Source organism: Mustela putorius, unplaced genomic scaffold, assembly GCF_011764305.1.
Source record: "Mustela putorius furo isolate JIRA1106 unplaced genomic scaffold, ASM1176430v1.1 tig00537227_pilon_pilon_pilon, whole genome shotgun sequence".
In the NCBI taxonomy this organism is placed as follows: domain Eukaryota; kingdom Metazoa; phylum Chordata; class Mammalia; order Carnivora; family Mustelidae; genus Mustela; species Mustela putorius.
The window spans coordinates 45,530,838-45,552,084 of NW_025422368.1; the positions used below are offsets into that span (position 1 = coordinate 45,530,838).

A 21,247-nucleotide genomic window follows, 5' to 3' on the forward strand; every position below is an offset into this window, starting at 1 on the left:
TCCATTTTTTAATTATAAGACCTATATTCTAGCTCTAGCTCTTTCTCTTATCAGTGTTCTAATCCAAGGGAAGAGGGCAGGAGGACAGAAGGGGACTTGGGTTTTTATGGATGATGGATCTAATCCAGATCCCAGCCAGATGTTACACAAGCATGAGCTCTTTTAATTTGTACATGAAACCTACAACTCAGATTTATTATCCCAGTTTAACAAATTAGAAAAGTGAAGCTCTGGGAGTTACTGAATTTACCAAAGTATTAGAGCCTTACTTACCTCCCCCCAAAATGAGATAAATGTATCTAAGTATCTGTGCTGTGGATAATTTAAAATTTAAAAGCTGTGGGGCTTTTCAAGCTGTTGAGTGGGTCCATTGAGCTGCATACGTGAAAGAGCTTTATCAGCCAGAAAGTGTTAGGCTGTCACTCACTTGTTCTATCCCAACTGATTCCAAGCTTCTTTAGGGCGGGGACATTGTGTCCATCTTCTTCAAACTCCCAGAATCTAGCATAATGTCAGGCATGTAAGAGATCGTAATGATGGCTTCCTTAATGACTCAGTCTATGAACCCCCACAGTCCCTAGTCTCATACTTTGAGTGCAGTAACACCAATAAGTATTTGTTGAATTTCAGTGAACTGGGATGTCTTCTCCACTAAGAACTATTTGAAGGGCTTCATTGACCAGACAGTTCAAATACCATTCCATTGAAAAGATCTGTAAAACAAAATATTTAAGTTCTAATAATACCTCATCATTTAAAGCAGTATTTAACTTTTTTAGAAATCTAATGTTACCAAAAAAGCAAAATAGCAAATTTCCTCTCAACTAATTGGAAGAGTCCTTCATGTATGTTATGATAAGATTTGACTCAAGGATCTAACCTTCATGTGTACCTGTAGAACTTCATCTTTCTTTATTTATTTAATGATGCAATTGCCAGGACCTTGAATTACCTTTTTGCCACTTGATGGATATGCCACAGATGTTGAAGGCAGAGGAAGCTTTTTAGATATACCTACAATCTGTTCACTTGCTTTTCTCCTTAGTATCTGTTCTTATATCTTATATCTTATATCTGCCTTGCTGTCAAAAAAATTTTCATTTTTATATAGTATGGATTTCTTACCGGAAGTCTCCTCCTGGGGCACCTGGGTGGCTCAGTTGGTTAGGCATCTGCCTTTGGCTCAGGTCAGGATCCCACAGTCCTGGGATGAAGTGCCGTGTTGGGCTCCTTGCTCAGCGAGGAGCCTGCTTTTCCCTCTGCCTGCTATCCCTCCACCCTGCCCCCATCTCTCTCTCTGACAAAAAAATAAATAAAATCCTTTTTTTTTTTTTTAAAGTCTCCTCGGGAGTCAAAACATTTCTTTCGTGTTTTACCAAGTAACCAGGAATATTATACAATATAGTACAATCAAGATTACATACATTTAATGTATTTGTTGGAATTTTGAACAGGTATTCATTTGTCCTTGAGCTTTTATACTAAGACAGTGGTGTTTGGATTTTTTTCAGACATTTCTATGACAACCCCATCCAGCTTGTTGGAAGATCTGCTTTTCAACATTTACCTGAACTAAGGACACTGTAGGTTTTTCTCTTACAGATCCATTTCCCCTTGCAGGGGTCCTGTATAAACCAAATGAATATTTTAAGTTAAAGTGCTTTGAAAATGGCACGAAAATGACCCCTTTCTGGAATCTTCTTCCAATAGTACTCATGTACCCCTCCTTCTAGGACTCTGAATGGTGCCTCACAAATAACTGTATTTCCTGATTTAACTGGAACTGCGAGCCTGGAGAGTCTGTAAGTACTTGAATAGGCTCTTGACTTTGCCCAGAACACGCACTGCCCTAGAAGCCTGACCAATCTTAAAGCCAGTGAATAAAAATATGTACTGTATGATGCCTGAATAAAAGAATTATGTCTGGTTTGTATTTCAACAGGACTTTAACTGGAGCCCAGATCTCATCTCTTCCTCAAACCGCCTGTGATCAGTTACCTAATCTGCAAGTGCTGTGCGTATCAGGAAGGCAGTGACGTTGCGTAAACAGGCAACTTCCATTTAAGAGCGAAATGGCAGGCGTTCTTTCAATAATCCTTGAAAAGGGGAGAAAGTTTTTTTCCTTGTAGGGCTACAAAAGGTCGGTGCTCCCTAGCCCCCGTGGGCCGGGGAAGTGGCTCTCCGATGTGACCCTGGTAATGGTGGCAGCGTACCCTTTGTTCCCAAGGTCCAATCAGTCTCCCGTTAGAGTTTCAACTGGCACACGTTTCCTGTCAGAAAAAGGATATGAACAAGCCTAGATAGCTTCGTTTCCCCCCTCAAGGCTTTCCAGAGCAGAAAAAAATTACGTAATGAATCAAAAACCCAATATGGTTGCCAAAACAAAAAATTAAGTTATCAGACCCATACAGATCTTGACAAAGGTGACCCTTCTTCTGGTATAGTTGGTAGGTGCCATGTTGTAATGTTTCCAACTAGTGGTTCAAATGCTTGCATATGTGAATTCTAGTGACTTCAAGCTTTTTTTTTTCCCTCTGCCTTTTCCTTTCTGAAAAGTAGCTTATAGGGATTTGAAGAGCAGAGCCTTGTTTTGACCTTCCATTTGCAGCCTTCTCCCTCAACTCCCAACCGTATTATCGTCCTCTCATGCATTGTGGCAACTTAATCAATGAACCCTTAGTCTCTGGCCATGGCTCCGTTCTCTCATGGGAGACATCTGTGTCAGTTGAATGCCTGTACTTTCACGACAGGCTTCACCTCATGGCAGAACTACAAGCAGCACTACGAGTGTTAAGTGGAAGGATGGGAATGTCTGCCACAATAATTCTGCTTCCTTCCATCCCCAGCACCCTGGCCACTTCAGACTTCAGTTGTTCAGTATATGGGGTTGTACGAACACCCCATGAGAGCCTCGGGGTCAGTCATTCATGCATAGAGGCAGGGGGGGAATATGGAGTAAGTCTCTTCTTCACTCTACATTGCCCTCTGAGGTGTGGATACAGATGGGAAAACTGAGAATTACGGAAGTGAAGTACATTTTTAGAAGTCACGCTGCAAGAAAGTAGCAGAGTCCAAATTCAAATACAGGCAGTTTGATTGGATAACCAGAAGAAAGTGGATGTATACCAGGTGGGAGAAATCTTGGGCACCGTCTTAGAATTCCACCTACCACGTCCAGGTATAATTATCTTCATTCTTCGAGGAAACTGGCTTGATGACATGACTAGGATTTCACATGCTGTGACCAGTACATAAGAAGCCAGTATTTAAACTGCATCTGTCTCCAATATGTGACATGGAAAATGGTAAACCAGCCAGAGCTAGAACTGCATAAATGGAGGCTGACTGGCAAATTGGTTAAGAGCAAAGGCTCTGGGGGTCTGTGTTTCTGGTTCAAATCTAGTCTCCCTATATACCAGCAAGATACCTTGAGCAAGTTATTTATCCCCTCTGGGGCTCCATCTCCCAATCTATAAAATAGAGATACAGCCACTTCCTCCAGAGGATCATCATGAGGATTAAGTGAGTTACTACATGTCAAACGCTTATACACACACCTGGAACATTGTAAACTCTCAGGCAGCGTTAGCTCTTATCAACTTCTTTCTCACTTCCCTTGGACCATTACTCTCTCTTCAAGCTCTTCTTTTCTCCATTTGAAACTTGAAAGGTCTGAAAGAACACAGATACATTAACCACAGGAGCTTGTCAGTTTCAAAGCCCTTCAACCTCTAACTTCGATTTGTTCTTCACGACACCATGCCAGTTCAGCAGAACGAGTATCTTCTCCTTTAAAGAGAGAACTGAAAAAAGGCACAATGTTTGGCCAGTGTATCAACCAAGATGAAGAATCAGTTGAAGTTGAGAGTAGAACTCGGAGTGCCAAGCTCTACTACAATCTAATTTATGTTCTGGATGCACAGATCTGTGAGCTCCCCACCCCCCAACCCCCTTTGACTGAATCATCCACGGAGTGCCTGTTACATGGGGAAACTTCACTGTTGAAATTGTGCCCCAGGTTCTTCACTTTCATGGGAATGATATTGGGAATCCAATATCCCCACTAAGTAGCTGGTGATCTGAAGAAAATTATTTCACATCGTATGATGATAATCAGTGTCTTACTCATAAGGTGACCACAAGCATTCAATGAAATAATTTAGGGAAAGCTGTAAACATGGTGTCTATATTTAAGAAGTGCTTGATGAATGAAATGAAATGAAAATCACTAGGTAGAAAGTAGCAATGAAAATCACTAGGTAGAAAGTAGGCACAAGTGCCCCTCTGTCTTTGTGTCGAAGGTGTTCTGTATCTTCTACTAAGAGGTACACAGAAGGATTTGTCTCCTTGCAGTCTGTGAGAACAAGTGAACCAAATTATTACCAGCTGTGACGATATGTATGTCCATTTTCTCACATACACTCTTTTTTAAAAAATTCACACCATTTTGTTGACCAGGTATATTTGTGCCCAGGTGTGGGGTATGGTTTGGGGTTTTTTCGTTTTTGGTTTGGTTTGGTTTGGTTTGGTTTGGTTTAGTCTTTCAAGCCTCTAGTATAAACTACAAATTTGTGTTTGCAAACAGCTTCATCGACATTATATATGTGTAGTAAATGAACTGTCTTTCTATATAAATTCCATTCATTCAAAAAATGTAGAATGGAGTGCTCAATGACAAGAACAAAATAATTTAAAAGCCTCTTAGAAAGCGGTATGGATTTTCCAGTTGCATAGTAGTGATCTGGTTTTAAGAATTAGAATCAGGCATGAAAGTGTGTTGTTAGCTGATTAGCTGATAACTTTTTAAACATGAGACAAGATATTTTTTTAAGTATCTATGTTACTTTATCTACCAGCTTTCTTTTTTTAAGCTTTCTGCAAATTACCATGGCTTGTTTTAGATTAGTTATATTATACTATAAATATGTCCAGATGTTTTTGTTATTCTGTAATTTGTTGAGTTTTGGCTGAAGACTTTCTTAGATTTTTTTTTCCCCCTTGCCGTGATTGATTTCAAAGTTAGTGCTATGTTTTGAATTGTTGTTGGTTTTTTTTTTTTTTTTTTTTAGTTGATTAGAAAAGAACCAACAATGATTCTCTTAGCTGTAGAGATATAGCAGCTCTTAGAGAGGCACAATTATTTAATTTAATTTGTACTCATTTCAGTGAGATAATAGCTAGGACATTGGAGATCATCACTAACAAAATATAAATAAATTCACTAAGTAAATTATTTAAATCAATTAAAGAAGCACAACAGCTACATTTCAGTAAATGTTTGGATCTATGCTTAATCCAATAATGCCTGCGAATACCTGCTCCATGTCGGGGCTGGGGAAACATTCAGAGTCTGCCTTTGGGAGATATATCATCTTGGAGGGGAAAGGAGAGCAAAGCATGTTTCCTTAGGATTAATATGTAACAGATTTTCCCTTTTGTACCTTCTGTTTTCCAGAGATCTATCTTACAACCTGCTGGAAGATTTACCCAGTTTTTCAGTCTGCCAAAAGCTTCAGAAAATGTATGTCTATCAGAGTCTCTAAGTCACTTAACAAAAAACAAGAGCCAAAACTCACATTTCCAGGGGTCACTGGTTTGCTTGCCCCCGTGGTTCACTGGGGAGACATTTGGTGCTTTCCCTTCTCATACACACAAAGTGTGACTGTGTACGATGGCTATTGAGCTGGGAAACATAGATAATATTATTTTACTATGCACTGTACTGTCACTGAAGCATTTGTTGTGCTTTTTCCACCCCAAACTTGGTGTTCTAATAGAACTTCAGTGTTACTGGAGCTTTGGGGATTTTTCTAAACTTACATATCCAATGAGGAGTGTTACTTGTAAATATGGGAGGGGTTTGTTTGTTTCACAGCAGCCATCCTTAGAGGGGGTACCGTGTTCTTGATATTCGAGATGCCGTTGATGACACTTAGGCAGGAAACATTTGAACATTCCTTTCTTAAAATTGCCTCCACAAAACATGAGTCTTACTGCTTTAAAGTCATACTTTGGTTTTGATCAAAACGATATTAACCATCTATCTTTTCCCACTTCGTTTTTCTTTGAATGCCTTTGGGTGATTAAGAGAGAAAAAGAAAGGCAAATCTGTTTTTAAAAGGTAAGGATTTGACAGTCTTGAACACCCTCAGAGAATTCTAGAAGGGCCCGGAAGGCAGAGCCAGGTGACTGAACGAGGCTGACATTCGGAATACAGTCTTACGCCCACCCAGAGGAACTTGTTGCTTCAAAAGAGAGGCAACACTCCAGTATATAAATTGGAATGTTCTTCTTTAAGCAAAACAAAAAATTTTTCATCAGTCACTTGGTAGTCACACTTCATGTGTTCCTTTGATTGAGGGCAGGTAATCCCTCTGTACAAGATCTCTGAAGACTAATCTTTGAAACCAATCTTTGGAACTCTGTCATTTCAGAGACCTGCGACATAATGAAATCTATGAAATTAAAGTTGACACTTTCCAGCAGTTGCTTAGCCTCCGAACTCTGTGAGTACTGCCTCCCAGCGCCTTCCCCTGCACAGAGCACTCTCTTCCCTGGTATTTTCTTTCTGCTGTATACGGGTACTGTTGAACCTGTGTGCCTGTTTTTGCTGTGAAAAGGCAAATCTCTCGCTCATGGTGATTTTCGGGAATATATTCAAAAGTAGTAAATTTGCCATCTGCTCTCTGACACGGAATTTGGATAAAGAAGGAGGCCAAGCTGTTGACTTGCCTATGAAACATGTTTCTGTCAGCAGCCTGGAATGGGTAGGGATCGTTTTCCACACAGAAATGGGACGACTGCACAATACTTCCTGCCCGTTCGTTTTTCCTGGGTCAGCGGTTCTCAGTCCGTGTCTCAGAGAGCTTACGAATCCTCTGGGGGCCACTGCAAGGAATGCTGGCTTCGGGTCCTCACGGGCTTCATCAGTTAGAATCTCTGAGTTGGATCCTGACGATCGCCATTTTAACAAATACACTAAGGTTTGAGCACAGACGCCCTGAAAAAGGCTTCTGTCGATCAGATGACTAAGAATTGTAAATATGGTATCTAGTTCCATTTTATGAGTGAAAACACCATATACCAGCCATAAATTTAAAAAAAAAAAAAACTTGATAACAGATTGTTTTCTGTGACAGATCTTTTTCATCTTGAAACCAAATTTCAATGTAATTTTGATGAATGATGACAGTATGTAATGCTTAAACTCTGGTATATGTTGTTCAATACTACTCTTTTCCTAAAGTTTTTCTTTTCTTTTCTTTTCTTTTAAGATTTATTTATTTATTTGAGAGACAGAGGGGTGGGAGGGGCAGAGGGAGAGGGAGAAAGAATCTCAAGCAGACTTCCCACTGAGCGTAGAGCCCAAGGCAGGGCTCAGTGCCACGACCCTGAGATCATGACCTGAGCCAGAATCAAGCATTGGTGCTTAACTGACTGAGCCACACAGGCACTCCTTAAAGTTTTTCTTAATACTTAAGAGACTATATCATAGTAAAATAATACCACTCTTCAAAACATTTTAAATTTACCCTTAAGAATCATCTCCTCCTAAAAACTTACCTTGAAAACTACCTTGTTCTGAATTTAAATATATTGCCCTTTCCTTATTTTTGGTATCAGCTTATGAAGTTCTTCTACTTTTTTTTAGTAAATGTAAAACAAAAATACATTACCTAACTTCATTACCTGACTTTTTCACCCAGTTGGAGTTCTGGCTGTTTCCAGAAGTCAGTTTCCCTGTAAAAGGCTGATATAGTTGATAATACTCTATTATGTCATTGAAATTTGCTAAGAGAGTAGAACTTAAATGTTTTCACCAGAAATATCTATATATATTTTTTTCATATACACACAAAATGAAAGACTGACCTCTAACGACACCAGAAGAATGAGACACAGACCCAGAAGGCTCCATGTCTGAGTCTCCCTGATTCCTCCACTCACTCATCCCATTCTCTGAAGAGAATCTTTCTCAAACAGAAATCTAATCATGGTGCTTCCCTGCTTCAAGAATCTCGTTAGTCTCCTATTGTCTTCAAGTTTGAGACTAGACTTCCCAGCACCGAACTTCACAATCTGACTCCAGGGGTGCCTGGGTGGCTCAGTGGGTTAGGGCCTCTGCCTTCAGCTCAGGTCATGATCCCAGGGTCCTGGGATCGAGTCCCGCATGGGGCTGTCTGCTCAGCGGGGAGCCTGCTTCCCTTCCTCTCTCTCTGCCTGCCTCTCTGCCTACTTGTGATCTCTCTCTGCATCAAATAAATAAATAAAATCTTTAAAAAAAAAAACAAATCTGACACCAACCTCATAGTACAACCTCCTGACTCTCACACACGCGTTCCTAGGCCTCTGACATATGGTGGTTAGCTCCCGTGTTCTCGCTGCCCATTGGGTTCCTCCCCACTCTCGACGTCCCCCTGCCTGGGCGCTTATAAGAACAAGATCTCCTGCCATGAGCCCATGCCACTCTGATGCATTTTGCACACTCCCTGCCGCAGGACTCAACCCTCGGCACTGCCCTACCCAAAAATGACAAGAACATTTTTATCATCCCCCCCACCCTGAGGGTCTAGTGCAGTGGCTCTCTCATTATTTACTTAAGAATTTCGAACATGTTCTGAGCAAAAGATAGGGACTCTGATGTCAGTCAGCTCGAGTTCGAATCCCAGCTCCTGAGATGATTCTGTGATTTGGAGCAAGTTCCTTACTGCTCTGTGCGTCACTCCTCACCAGTAAAATGGGGCTAATGACAACACCCACCTCTTAGAGTTGTGCTGACGGTTATGAGAGCAAGTGAGGCATGGGTAGGCAGAAACCAACCATGTGGCCAAGGCTGAGGCTACAGAGACACAGAGAAGGGAGGCCGCGGTTGAAAAAGTGTGTAGCTGCCACCAGAGACAAGATTCCCAAGCAGAGAAGGAGGACCAGTGCCTAAGTTCTCTCTCCTGGGCTTCCACTGGGAATCCAGCTGCGACCAGGCGGGAGCCACCTGCAGGGTCAGCCCCAGGCACGGAACAGAGCTGGAGAGCAGAAATGGCTCCTCGGGGGCTGCTGGGAGGACTCCAGCACACAGGTGTACAAGCAGGAGAGGAATTACAGTCCTTTGAACATACAAATTCTCCCATATTTACTCGAAAACTCGCCAAAGTGCTATAGGGACCCATGACCAGACTCAGCCTGCATTCCTGATATTTTGCTCTGTGAGGCTCACTGGGGGGCACCCATGTTCCAGCTGAAGCCACCAGAGACTTGGACAGGTGGTAGGACCTGCTCCCCTCGAGGGACAGAGACGTTAGGAGCAGCTCAGGAGGAGACAGCCTCCTCACTCAATTTACTGAATCCCCGTTTGGAGCTTCCTCACTCCTTCCCTGCCATTTCCTCCCCTTGTTAGCCAAAACTGTTTTCTGTCCTGGGATCTGTGAGGGATCAAAATAAAAAACTTCCAGTTTCATCCAGTGTAGGGAGCCTTTCAAATGAGAATATAAATATTCTGTGAAAACCATTTATCCAAGGTAACTCAGGAGGCCCAGTATCCTAAATAAATCACTCCTCTGTGCTAGAGAAAAGGTGACCCAAATTCCTTTCAATTTCCTCAGTTGTCTATACTTCCATTACATTTATTAGTCAGGTATTCTGAAAGGACAAATTTTAAGTTCATTGCACCTTTTGTGAGATGTGGAAGTCCTATTCTTGCTGAATCATCTACATTTCAGTGTGTGTGTGTGTGTGTCTCTGTGTGTGTGTGTGTGTGTTGAGTTAATCTTATTTCTCCGTAGATTGTAGGTTTTCTTTGTTATTAAAGGATTTTATTTTCAACATATTAGCCGCTTTTTTATTTATTTTGCAGTTAAGAATTTAAGTGTGCATCTCCTTTACTGGGGATTTTTTCTTTAATACTTCTCAGTGTTTCTCTTGCGGCCTGACCTACCCGACAATGTACAGAAAGCATTTTTGAGTTTCATTACATATGCAGGACATTTTACCCACTTCCAGTTCGTCAGAGGAGGACCCTCGGAAGTCCTGCGTCTTAACTCCTCCTCCACCTCTGCTCATCTCAGAAGTGCCCCTATAAAATTTCACGGTCATGTTTTAGTCAACATTTTAGCAGAGAATAAAATCTAAAATATCCACTTGCATGATTTTTCCTTGATTGTTTTAAAACAAGTTTGATTTAAAGTTCCCTCTTTAAATCAAACTTGTTTTAAAACAACCTTTATCTGAAAAATACCTTTCAGATAATACTAATACCTTTATCTGAAAGCTGATTTGATAAGTTTATTGCTATGTCCTGAATGGAAGTTAAGTTTTAAGGAATATATGTGGTAAAACTTCACACAATCTTTTTTTTTTTTTAAATATGTAATCTTCTCACTTGCCTCATTATTATTTTTTTAATAGGAATTTAGCCTGGAACAAAATTGCCATCATTCATCCCAATGCGTTTTCCACTTTGCCATCTCTAAGAAAGCTGTGAGTATTTTCGTGACTTGTTTATGGCATATTTTAAATAATTGGGGGGCCACCTAAATTCATCAAAAATGTTGGTTTTCATAAGTGACTCTTAATCTCACAAAACAAACTGAGGGTTGCTGGGGGGAGGGGGGTTGGAAGAGGGGGGTGGGGTTATGGACATTGGGGAGGGTATGTGCTATGGTGAGTGCTGTGAAGTGTGTACACCTGGCGATTCACAGACCTGTACCCCTGGAGATAAAAATATATTATATGTTTATAAAAAATTTTTTTTAAATGTTGGTTTTGCTGAAGTGCATGAATTGCCCGGCCGTTAGTGCTCTGGACATTGGAGCTGAGTCAGACCAGAGAGGAGCCCCCCCATACCCCGCCCTTCCATGGCCACAGGGGGTGGCGGGGGGCTGACAAGTGTAATTGAAGATCTGGGTGACAGCTGGTTCTGGTTATTGAGGTGAAATTTTCCATTTTAGCTGAGCAATCAGGTGGGGTAGAATAAGATGTCATTTCAGTTCCAAGCATTTTCATTTCATATTTGCCATCCTGAGAGAAAACTTTGCTGTCCTGTCCCCCACCCCATGCCACCTCCCCTCTGCATCTTACACCTTCCTCTCCCTCTCCCTTGTCAAAGGAGAATTTGCTGGTCAGACAGAGTTAAGGGGAGGAAAGAGAATAAACCCGACAGCGTCTTCCCCCTCCTGCCCAACTTAATCCATTCAATATCACTTTTTAAATTAGCTTCAGCACCTCCTTCCACTGATTTTTGATGTCCCCACCTGGCAAAATGAAGCTGAATGTAGAAATTACAATTTGGATGTGATTGAAACAAGTCTCCGCTGCAATTCTGATTTTAAGTCGTAAAATGATCAGAAGCTAAACCTAAAAGGTTGCCTTTTTTTTTTAAACATCGATGCTTTCTGCAAACACAGACCAAAAGCCAATTGTTGTTTGATGTTTTACAGGGACCTATCCTCCAACCGCCTGTCGTCTTTTCCTGTAACGGGGTTACATGGTTTAACTCACTTAAAATTAACAGGAAATCATGCCTTACAGAGCTTGATATCATCTGAAAACTTTCCAGAACTCAAGTGAGTTTGTCATTAAAACTAATAAGATACATTTGTGGTCATGCGAAATAATAGACGTGTTATAGTAGTTTTCAAAATTTATGAGGTCATGGGACTCTTGAATTGCATTTCATGCCCTCAAGTCCCCCACCCCTAGGGCATTGTAACGACAAACCCTGAAGGGGGAGACTTTGTCTTCCTGATCACATTTCCTTTCTTCCTCAAAGATTCCTCCAGAATCCTAGTGTTCACGGGAAGAGTTTGAAAACCATTGATCCATGAGATAAACTAGGACACGTAATTAAATAACGTGATAATATTATTATAGTTAAAAACTGCTTACGTTTTTAATTTTATCTAGCTTGTTATATGTTCTAATAAAATGTACTAAATTCATATTTCTTTGAGGAAGTAATGCTCTTTAAAATCTGTTATGCTTATTACTATTAAAAATATATGTGTATATATATACATATATATGTATATATATGTGTGTGTGTGTGTATATATATGTGTGTGTGTGTATATACATATATATGCATGTAGGTATGTGTATGGGTATATACATATGTATATGTATTTTTTAAACCACAGGACATTCCATATACTTTTAAAACCATAACCCCAAAAGAGAGTTTGGAAAGTAAAAGAGAGTAAAAATCTAAAAATACCCCCTAAACAACTTTTTATTTTATTTCCTTTTAGACTTTGTTTCCAGTGTATTTTTAATCATTAGAACTATGGTACATATACGAACTTACATCATGTTTTCATTACTTTACATTATGTCATACCATAAGCACTTTTTAATGGTGCTACAATTTTCCTAGCAGTCATTTTTTTAACTTCCCTATTATGGAAATTTTCAAGCACGAAAGTAGAGAAAATAATATAATATATGCATCACTCAACCTCAGCAATTATCAGCATTTCATGGCAACTCCATTGTTACTATAAATAGTACAGTAATGAACACCTTTGTGCACAGTTAATACTTTAGTTTCTTAATTAAGGCTAAGATCCAAAGACAGAATTATTGAGTGAAAAAACATGAACACTACCTTCAACAACCTGTGTCTTTAAGTATGTGTTTTTTGTTTGATTTCGTTCATTTAAAGGGTTATAGAAATGCCTTATGCTTACCAGTGTTGTGCATTTGGAGTGTGTGAGAATGTCTATAAAATATCTAATCAGTGGAATAAAGAGGACAACAGCAGTACAGATGACCTGCATAAGAAAGATGCTGGAATGTTTCAAGTTCAAGGTAAGACTTGCTATGTCACAGTGACGATATTGTATCTAGAAGGGTCTTGAAAAGTCATCAAACAAGTCATCTGAACTCCAGACAAGTCCCTATGTAACCAGCCCCAGCAAGATGGCCATCAATCTCACTACTTAAAGACTCCCAGAGAAAGAGAAATATCCCTTAGGGTTCGTTCTAAAAGTTCATCTTTTCCGTAAGTGATTCCTTCATACTTTTATTTACAATTCAATCCCCCGTGGCATAGATTGTCCTCAGGGGTAATTCTTAATATTGATGTTAATATTTCCATAAGCTTTTAAAAAGGGCCTCATCCTTATGGATATCTTTTTTTAAAAAAACGTGTTTCTGAGTGGTTTTCTCCAGAAGACAAAATCCTCTTTTAGTCTTAGGACCTGAGAGGAGTAGCCAGTACAGGCATTTAGATGCTTCCGTATGTCTGCAGAAGGGCTGAAGAATCCCAATTCTCATCCAACTAATTCTAAAACATTCACTCCTCCCACCCCACCCTCCATAGAGGTATCTGTCAGGAAGGTGAAATGAGATAATGTCTGTAAAGCACTTGGCTTTCCTTGAAGTAAGACCTTACTTAAACTGACAGCAATGCCCCTGAAACCACACCTGTGGTAATGAGGAGACGCCATGGCAGCCCCCAGTTGCCTTTCCCTGCCAACCCTGCAAGTTTGCACAAAGTCTAAGCAGACTGGCTTCTCTTCCTTTGGGCCCTAATGATTTGTTGATTCCCAGGCAAGTGTGATTCTGTCTGTCTGACTGTTAACTTACCATCTCTGTATGTACACACATGAGTTTCAAGAGCTGATATGTTAGCTTTGGCTTTTTTGTTTGAGGTCACAGCATGTATCTGGCTCTTGTTTTTCCCTTAGTTTTTGCTCTCGCTGCTTCATCCATGTTAATTTCTACTATACTCATTCACTCAGGGAAAAAAAAAAAAATTAGTACCTACTATGGACCAGGAGGAACATAATGGACAAGAAAGACAAAGTTCTTCGGGGAATTCATGTTTTTTACGGGCAGTAATTCTGTATGTTAGGTCACTAAACTCCTGTTTCATAAATAGGTGCTACACTGAGCACTAAGCGGTAACTTGATTTGTGCTTTGTTAAGCAGAATCTCCAGGAAAGATAGAAACTTACTCTTCTTCTCGTGCTCAGAGAACACAGCCCAGAACCTGGGCTCTCTAGCTATCTAAGCTAGAAAATTGGATAAAGAGAGGCCCACAGCCTCTCTCCAGCTTAGGTCAGTGCAATTTGGGACCATCCTGAGCTGCAGGGAACAAGGACAGAATAAGAGAGCTAAAGTGTTATGGCCCGGAGCCTGGGGTTACCCTTCCTCACCCCCACTTCATCTGGAATACTATGTCACATAGTGGCTCAAGTAGAACATCCAAAAGCAACTTTATAATACATTGCCAGAAAGCCAGAGCTCAAGAAAAAGTGGCACGTCTGGGCTTCAGTTCCCTTTGTGACCTTTCATGTCTTGAGGATGTGGTCCTGGGATGTGATCCCCAGGAAGGAGAGACAGAACCTCATTCCAGGGCCTCTCATTCCTGCAGATGAGCGGGATCTTGAAGATTTCCTGCTGGACTTTGAGGAAGACCTGAAAGTCCTTCATTCGGTGCAGTGTTCACCTTCCCCAGGTGAGAAGGGTGCACAATTGGGCTGTCCGGACGCACGCTGACTCTGAGGCCATCAGTGACATACTGGTCACCCTTCAAAGCAAAATCTGTGCTGCCTTTGAGGCTCTTATATCCCTCCCTGTGGGGACCTTTAAAATAGAAATGTCCATTCTCTAGAGTTGGTCCCCCCCTCATAGACAGGGTTTCTGTGAAAGACTCGATTAAGATTAATGAAAACTGAAGAACCAATCAAGCACATGCAGTTTTTTAAAAGATTTTATTTATGTGTTTATGTATTTATTTTTAATTTTTTATTTACCTGAGTGGGGGAGCATGCACAGGCTGTGGGTGGGGGGATGGGGAGTTCTCGAGGAACAGATGGGGAGGGAAAGATTCTCGAGCAGACTCCCTGCTGAGCGACGTTGATGACTCAGGGCTCTATCCCATGACCTTGAGGTCATGACTTGAGCCAAAACCATGAGTCCAGTTAACCAATGGGGCTACCCAGATCCCTTATATAGGCAATTTTTTTAAAAGATTTTATTCCTTTACTTGACAGACAGAGATCACAAGCAGGCAGAGAGAGAGGGGGAAGCAGGCTCCCCGCTGAGCAGAGAGCCTGATGCAGGGCTTGATCCCAGGACCCCAGGATCATGACCTGAGCCGAAGGCAGAAGCTTTAACCCACTGAGCCACCCAGGAGCCCCTTTATAGGCAATTTTTAAATGATATCAGCAATCTAGCCTTAACTAGTACATAGAAGTCTTGCTTCATGTAATCATTTATTTTTTAAAATTTCCGGGGCACCTGGGTGGCTCTCTGCTCAGCGGCGAGCCGGCTTCCTCTTCTCTCCCTCTCTGCCTGCCTCTCTGCCTACTTGTGATCTCTGTCTGTCAAATAAATAAAATCTTAAAATAAAATAAAATTTCCTCTTTCCTAAATAGCTATTTGATTAAAGCAAATAATTGTTTATACAGACAAGTAAAAAGGTGTAGACTGACTTCATGTAATTGTCCCATTCCCAGCAACAGGATGGGCCAGCTCGGGGCATGGGAGTTGGGTGCAGGGTGGAAGGCAGCGGAGAAGGGTTGATACTTTATTTTCAGCAGTAGGATTCTGTTACTCTCAAACATCAAACCTAAGATGAAATTTCCATGAAATGCACTCTCATCGTACCCATACTTCCCCTTCTAATATTATGGAGTATTTCCCTGGGATTTTCTTTTTCTGCTTCCACAACATTTTTGAAGCATTCTGAAAAACTACATAATGAAAAGCCCAGGAGATCTGGCTTTTCACCTGGCCCCAACTCCACTGTATTTGGGGGAACATAATCAAGTGATTGAAATTCCCCATCTCCATTTCTGTGTGTTTAGGTTCAAAACATGAGCACCTGCTGTTCATGTTTTCACAGTAGTTAAAGAAAGTAGAACACTCCACAGGGGAACTGTGTGCTACTCTGGCTGTGACTGGCCTTTCTCTCGGCATCCTAAGAAGAGAAACAAAAAGGTAATGTGGCAGAAGTTGTGAAGCCTGATTTGATACCCAGTCTTTTTCTTCCTTGGACTTCTAGGCCCCTTCAAACTCTGTGAGTACCTGTTTGGCAGTTGGCTGATCAGAATTGGAGTGTGGACCATCGCCATTTTGGCGCTTACTTGCAATGCCTTGGTGACCTCGACCGTGTTCAGAGCCCCTCTGTACATTTCCTCCATAAAACTGTTAATTGGGTTAATAGCAGCTGTGAACATGCTCATGGGGGTCTCCAGCGCTGTGCTGGCGGGTGTGGACGCGTTCACTTTTGGCAGCTTTGCCCAGCATGGGGCGTGGTGGGAACAGGGGGTCGGTTGTCAAGTCGTCGGGTTTTTGTCCATTTTTGCTTCGGAATCATCTGTTTTCCTGCTCACTCTGGCGGCCCTGGAGCGTGGCTTCTCTGTGAGATGCTCTACAAAATTTGAAAGGAAAACTCCTTTCTCCTGTCTGAAAGCAGTCATTCTGCTCTGCGCGGTGCTGGCCTTGACCATCGCCACAGTTCCGCTGCTAGGGGGCAGTGAGTTCAGCGCCTCCCCGCTCTGCCTCCCCCTGCCCTTTGGCGATCCCAGCACCACGGGCTACATGGTTGCGCTTGTCTTGCTCAACTCTCTTTGCTTCCTGGTGATGACCATTGCCTACACCAAGCTCTACTGCAATTTGGAAAAGGGAGACCTAGAGAACATGTGGGACTGTTCTATGGTGAAGCACATTGCTCTCTTGCTCTTCACCAACTGTATCCTTTACTGTCCCGTGGCCTTCCTGTCCTTCTCCTCCTTACTAAACCTCACCTTTATCAGCCCTGAAGTAATTAAGTTTATCCTCCTGGTGATTGTCCCGCTTCCTGCCTGCCTCAATCCCCTTCTCTACATCCTCTTCAATCCCCATTTTAAGGAAGATCTGGGGAGCCTGGGAAAACAATCCCACTTCTGGACCAGATCGAGAAACCCAAGCCTGATGTCTGTTAACTCTGATGATGTCGAGAAGCAGTCCTGTGACTCAACCCAAGCCTTGGTAACCTTCACCAGCGCCAGCATCGCCTACGACCTGCCTTCCAATTCCGTGTCACCACCAGCTTACCCGGTGACCGAAAGCTGTCACCTTTCATCTGTGGCATTTGTCCCATGTCTCTAAATCACCTGTGGGAGAAAAAGTTTTTAAACATTGAAAACCCAAAAACATGAGAGTGGGAACATCAGAGCAATAACTAAGAATGACTGGTGGAAACTTTGTTTTTGGTATCTCTCAGTGTGGAAAAAGCTGAAAACCTGTTGATACTGGAGAGTGAAAAGTAAGTCTAACTGCTGCTTGTATAACTCATTCAGATATAAGAGATCAGTCACACTATTTAGGTATGCCCAGATTTTTAAAAAACAGATTTGAAATGTTCAAAAAAAGATTCTCCATGATTTCAACCGGATTCTTTTTCAACTCACCAATCTAATTATTTGGGGAGAGAGGCAGAACTACTCACTTACAAAAGAGGTTTTAAACCTGAAAACCCCTTAAAAAAATGGTGAGATGTTTGGAAAATAGGGTTCTAAATGGCCTACATGACGAAGTTGAGGCTGTGACCAGTAGGATTTCATTTTAATGACCATGTGGATGTTTTAGCCTTCCTTCACCTTTCCTCACAAAGGATCCTTCCAGTCACCAGTCCCCTCCTGAATGGATAATGTAGGGCATTCCTAGTTAGATTCACATCCTTTCTAGACATGCCAGATTTTTATGTACCAGCATGAGATGGTTCCACTTCAGTGAAGTAAAACTGCCTACAAGTATTTTGAAAGGAAAATAAACTTAAACTCTTAAATTGGCATGAAGGCAATCATGTAGAAGTGAAGTTTGCTTTGTCTAATTCATTGTTAACTCCTTGCTGTCCAGCACTCAGAAGAAAAGTCCGTTGCTGGCAATGGATATACCTAGAAAAGATGGTGAGCAACCTGGGAGGTTTTGGGGTTTGTTTGTTTGTTTGTTTGTTTTGTTGTTGTTGTTGTGTTGTTTTCAGGTGAGTGCACACTTCTTGCAGGAGGTCTTTTCAGTCGATTCAAACTAATGTGCATCTTTAGGAAATGATCAAATGCAGACCGACATAAATTAAATGCACAGGCATAATCACTTCACACATGTGTATCTCTAGTAGTTCTAGCAACAGTGTCTGAAACCACTTTGGACTCAACAGGGATTTGGTAACATATCCTGTTTATTTAGCTTGGTTTTAGCTGTGTTGTCTCTGGACCAACCCACGTGATGTCAGGAACATGACTTCTGTGCTTATTCCATATGTAATACATGTGTTAAGTATTTTAAGAAGCAAAATTATTAAATACTAAAGGTCAAAGGATTAATTTGTATCTTCTATTATACTACATTAGCTTCAGTACATCCAAATCAAAAGACTGTTAGGTAGATTTATTTTTATATAAGCATGTTTATTTTGATCAGATGTTTTAACTTGGAATTGAAAAAAATACATTTATGAGATGTTTTATAAGATGTGTAAATATAGAACTGTATTTATTACTACAATAAAGATTCAGTAACACTAAGGACCATGATAATAAACCATGTACAGTGGCATATTCTTCCGTATATATTGTGTTTCTCCGCCCATTTTCTTTAAATTCATTAACTGTATATAATATGTGTAAATGTATAGTACTTGTAAATAGATTCCAAACTTGCTTTTCTATTGGGTACAAAATAAAAGAAATTTGTAATAAAATGTGTGACTATAAAACAAAGTATCTTCAGCTCTTTTTGAGCCCACAGGCAAATATATGGTCTCCTAAGTGTTTTTTATTTCTAATGTATAAGTACATTTGCTGTTGAAGTATTTTCACCTCAATATTTTAGGTACTTTGGACTTACCATAAGAAGTAAACACGTCACAAGAACAAACCAAAATATCTTTACCAACTCCTGGATTGTGTTAAGTAGGACTAATAAGCCATTTTGTCAATGCAAATGACTTGGTAAAGTTTATTGTCCCCAGTGAGGGTTTGGATTTCATAGCCAGAACCTATTTCTTTTGCAACATAAAAAGAAAAAAAACTCTGCAACTAGAAAGAAATACATAAATAACAAATCAATCTTAAAATTATTCAACATGAACATGAGTTTTCTATAAATTCTTCCTTTAACAAAACCATATTTCATGACCATGTCAAGGCCAAAACGAAGTTTTCTAAGGATATGCAATTCTCAGGGCACAAAGAAATGCAGTTCCCCTTCAGTTCCCATCCCCCAAAACATAAGAAAAGAAATGATTTTCCTAACATCTTGTGCCAAACCCTCGCAGCTTCAGCAGTGATTCCTGCTGTCCCCATACAGGTCACAAAATGAAACTGTCAAGTCTGGTTGGAGGCCCAGCATTATTGTTAAGAGGACCCATACTTACTGAGCACCCTCAGGGTAGCTGGCACTGAGATCATCACCCACTCATCAGCTAGAACCATATGCTTCAACCTAACCGAGTTAAGCACAGTAGGCATCCCAGGATGTCTACTGTGCTGGCCGCCCTTGGTTTGTCTTCAGCTGAAACAAGGGCTCTAACACGATCTCCTTCCTCTGACCCCAGATAGTGGATACAAAAGTTGCTTCTAGAACAATGGATCTCAGTCCTCCTTCTCAACATACTTGCTTTTGGGTACCTAAAGTTAGGAACGAGTCCTGACAGCCCACCTCTTTCTATCCCACTCAAGAAAGCACAAGTCAGTGATGTAACTTTTTTAAAGGGGGAAAAAATCCACTTTAATGCATTTCTTTAAAAATCCACAAACTCTATTCCTTTATTAGCAAAACCTGGTTATAATACACCTCACAGCAAACACTGCTTTGTTAAGTGTCTGATCAATGCTCTGCACTGTATTACAGTAAGTCAGAACGGCTGGAATTACATCCAATAATAAACAAACCTACAGTGAGAAGAAAGGCTATAATAAGCTCAACAGACAGAACAACGAAAACAAAAACCAAAAGACTGTAAACTGGTGGGCTAGCCTAGAGTAAGTGGTTAACTTTACGTTTTCAAAATGGATTCATTCATTCATTCAACAAATACTATGTGCCTCGTATACAGGCAGTGTTCTATACTTGGGGGTTTCTATGCAAAACATGGTCTGGAATTTGCACTCGTGAAGGAGAGAGAGACAATAAGCAAATCTACACAAGGAAATACGTGACAGAAACATGAATGGAGGAAAGGAAGCTTGAAGAGCGTGGCAGGAGTGACTAGCATGTTATTTGCGACACAGAGCTTAAGAAAGGTTCTCTCTGGAAAGGCACCTTTAAACTAAAATACTATTCAAAAAGGAGTTACCTTTGCTTTAGCATTCAACTAGTTCCATCAGAAAAACTCATCATCTTTAGTTTTCCTCTTCCTATGTCGCCCACAACAAATCATGTTAGATGACATTTTAATATACAAATATATTAGGTGGCTGTTACTGCACATAATTTTTTCTTAGAATGGTTACTAGAGAGAATCATTCTCATACAAAACAGAAAGCATCATTTTGTTTTGGCCAAAAGTGGAAAAACAAGGTAGTAAAAAGTAATAAAATTAGCAACAGCCTGCTTATTTAGAACCTGAAAAGCTTCAACAACTGAAAAAAATAAGTGTCTTGCTCTTTTTCTTTATCTTATCACTACATGTAGCTCAGGGGCCCCTTCGCCAACAAAAGAATAAGTCCCCAAGAAATAGACGGGGCTCCCTGTGATCCCACTGGCTTCATTCATGCTCTTCAGTATTTGGAAATTGTATTTTACAGTTGAACTATGTAGATGAAAGAGACCATTCCCCTCCAAGCCACTAAACACTAACAATTTTCTTTCTTAGGTCTCAGAGGCCCGAAAATATAGTTAGGTTTGGGTGGCATTTCCTTGCAAGTCAGGCTCTGTAACCATACCCCATTTTAGTGACCCCCTTTATGAACATTTCTAAAGATGCTGGACTCAGAATCGACACTGACTCATTCATCTCAAACCCAAGTTCCAGCATGTCTGATCCTCGAAGCTTGTTGGGGAGGTTGATAACAAAGCTTTAGCTTGTCTGGATGAAGAAAATAGAAGAAAATGAATGTGATACGCTGGAGAAGCATTGTGCAACCTGGGTTTTCCAACTCTAGCCACATTAAGACATGAATTCCCTTTCTTACTACATTTTAAGTAGAATGTTAAAAACCTGCAGTCAGTACTACCTCTTGTTTTCACAAAAAAGAAAGAAAGGAAACAAAACAAAAAACCATCCTAATCCATGAGGACAGGGAATCTAATGATATGGGATAGG

The 21,247-nt window shown here is 40.7% G+C and overlaps 1 protein-coding gene across 2 annotated transcripts in view; it reads left to right on the plus strand.

The window, feature by feature from the left end:
* Positions 1–18,738, plus strand: part of LGR5 (leucine rich repeat containing G protein-coupled receptor 5) — a 123,093-nt gene extending 104,355 nt beyond the window's left edge. For both annotated transcript variants that reach the window (XM_004752432.3, XM_045073077.1), the window contains 10 exons: positions 1,512–1,583; positions 1,734–1,802; positions 1,943–2,014; positions 5,456–5,521; positions 6,435–6,506; positions 10,399–10,470; positions 11,430–11,555; positions 12,653–12,798; positions 14,369–14,452; positions 16,004–18,738. In XM_004752432.3, coding sequence (XP_004752489.1) covers positions 1,512–1,583; positions 1,734–1,802; positions 1,943–2,014; positions 5,456–5,521; positions 6,435–6,506; positions 10,399–10,470; positions 11,430–11,555; positions 12,653–12,798; positions 14,369–14,452; positions 16,004–17,091 — 1,867 coding nt within the window. In that variant the 3' untranslated portion in view covers positions 17,092–18,738. The remainder of the gene's footprint in view (positions 1–1,511; positions 1,584–1,733; positions 1,803–1,942; positions 2,015–5,455; positions 5,522–6,434; positions 6,507–10,398; positions 10,471–11,429; positions 11,556–12,652; positions 12,799–14,368; positions 14,453–16,003) is intronic.
* Positions 18,739–21,247: the final 2,509 nt, after the last annotated feature.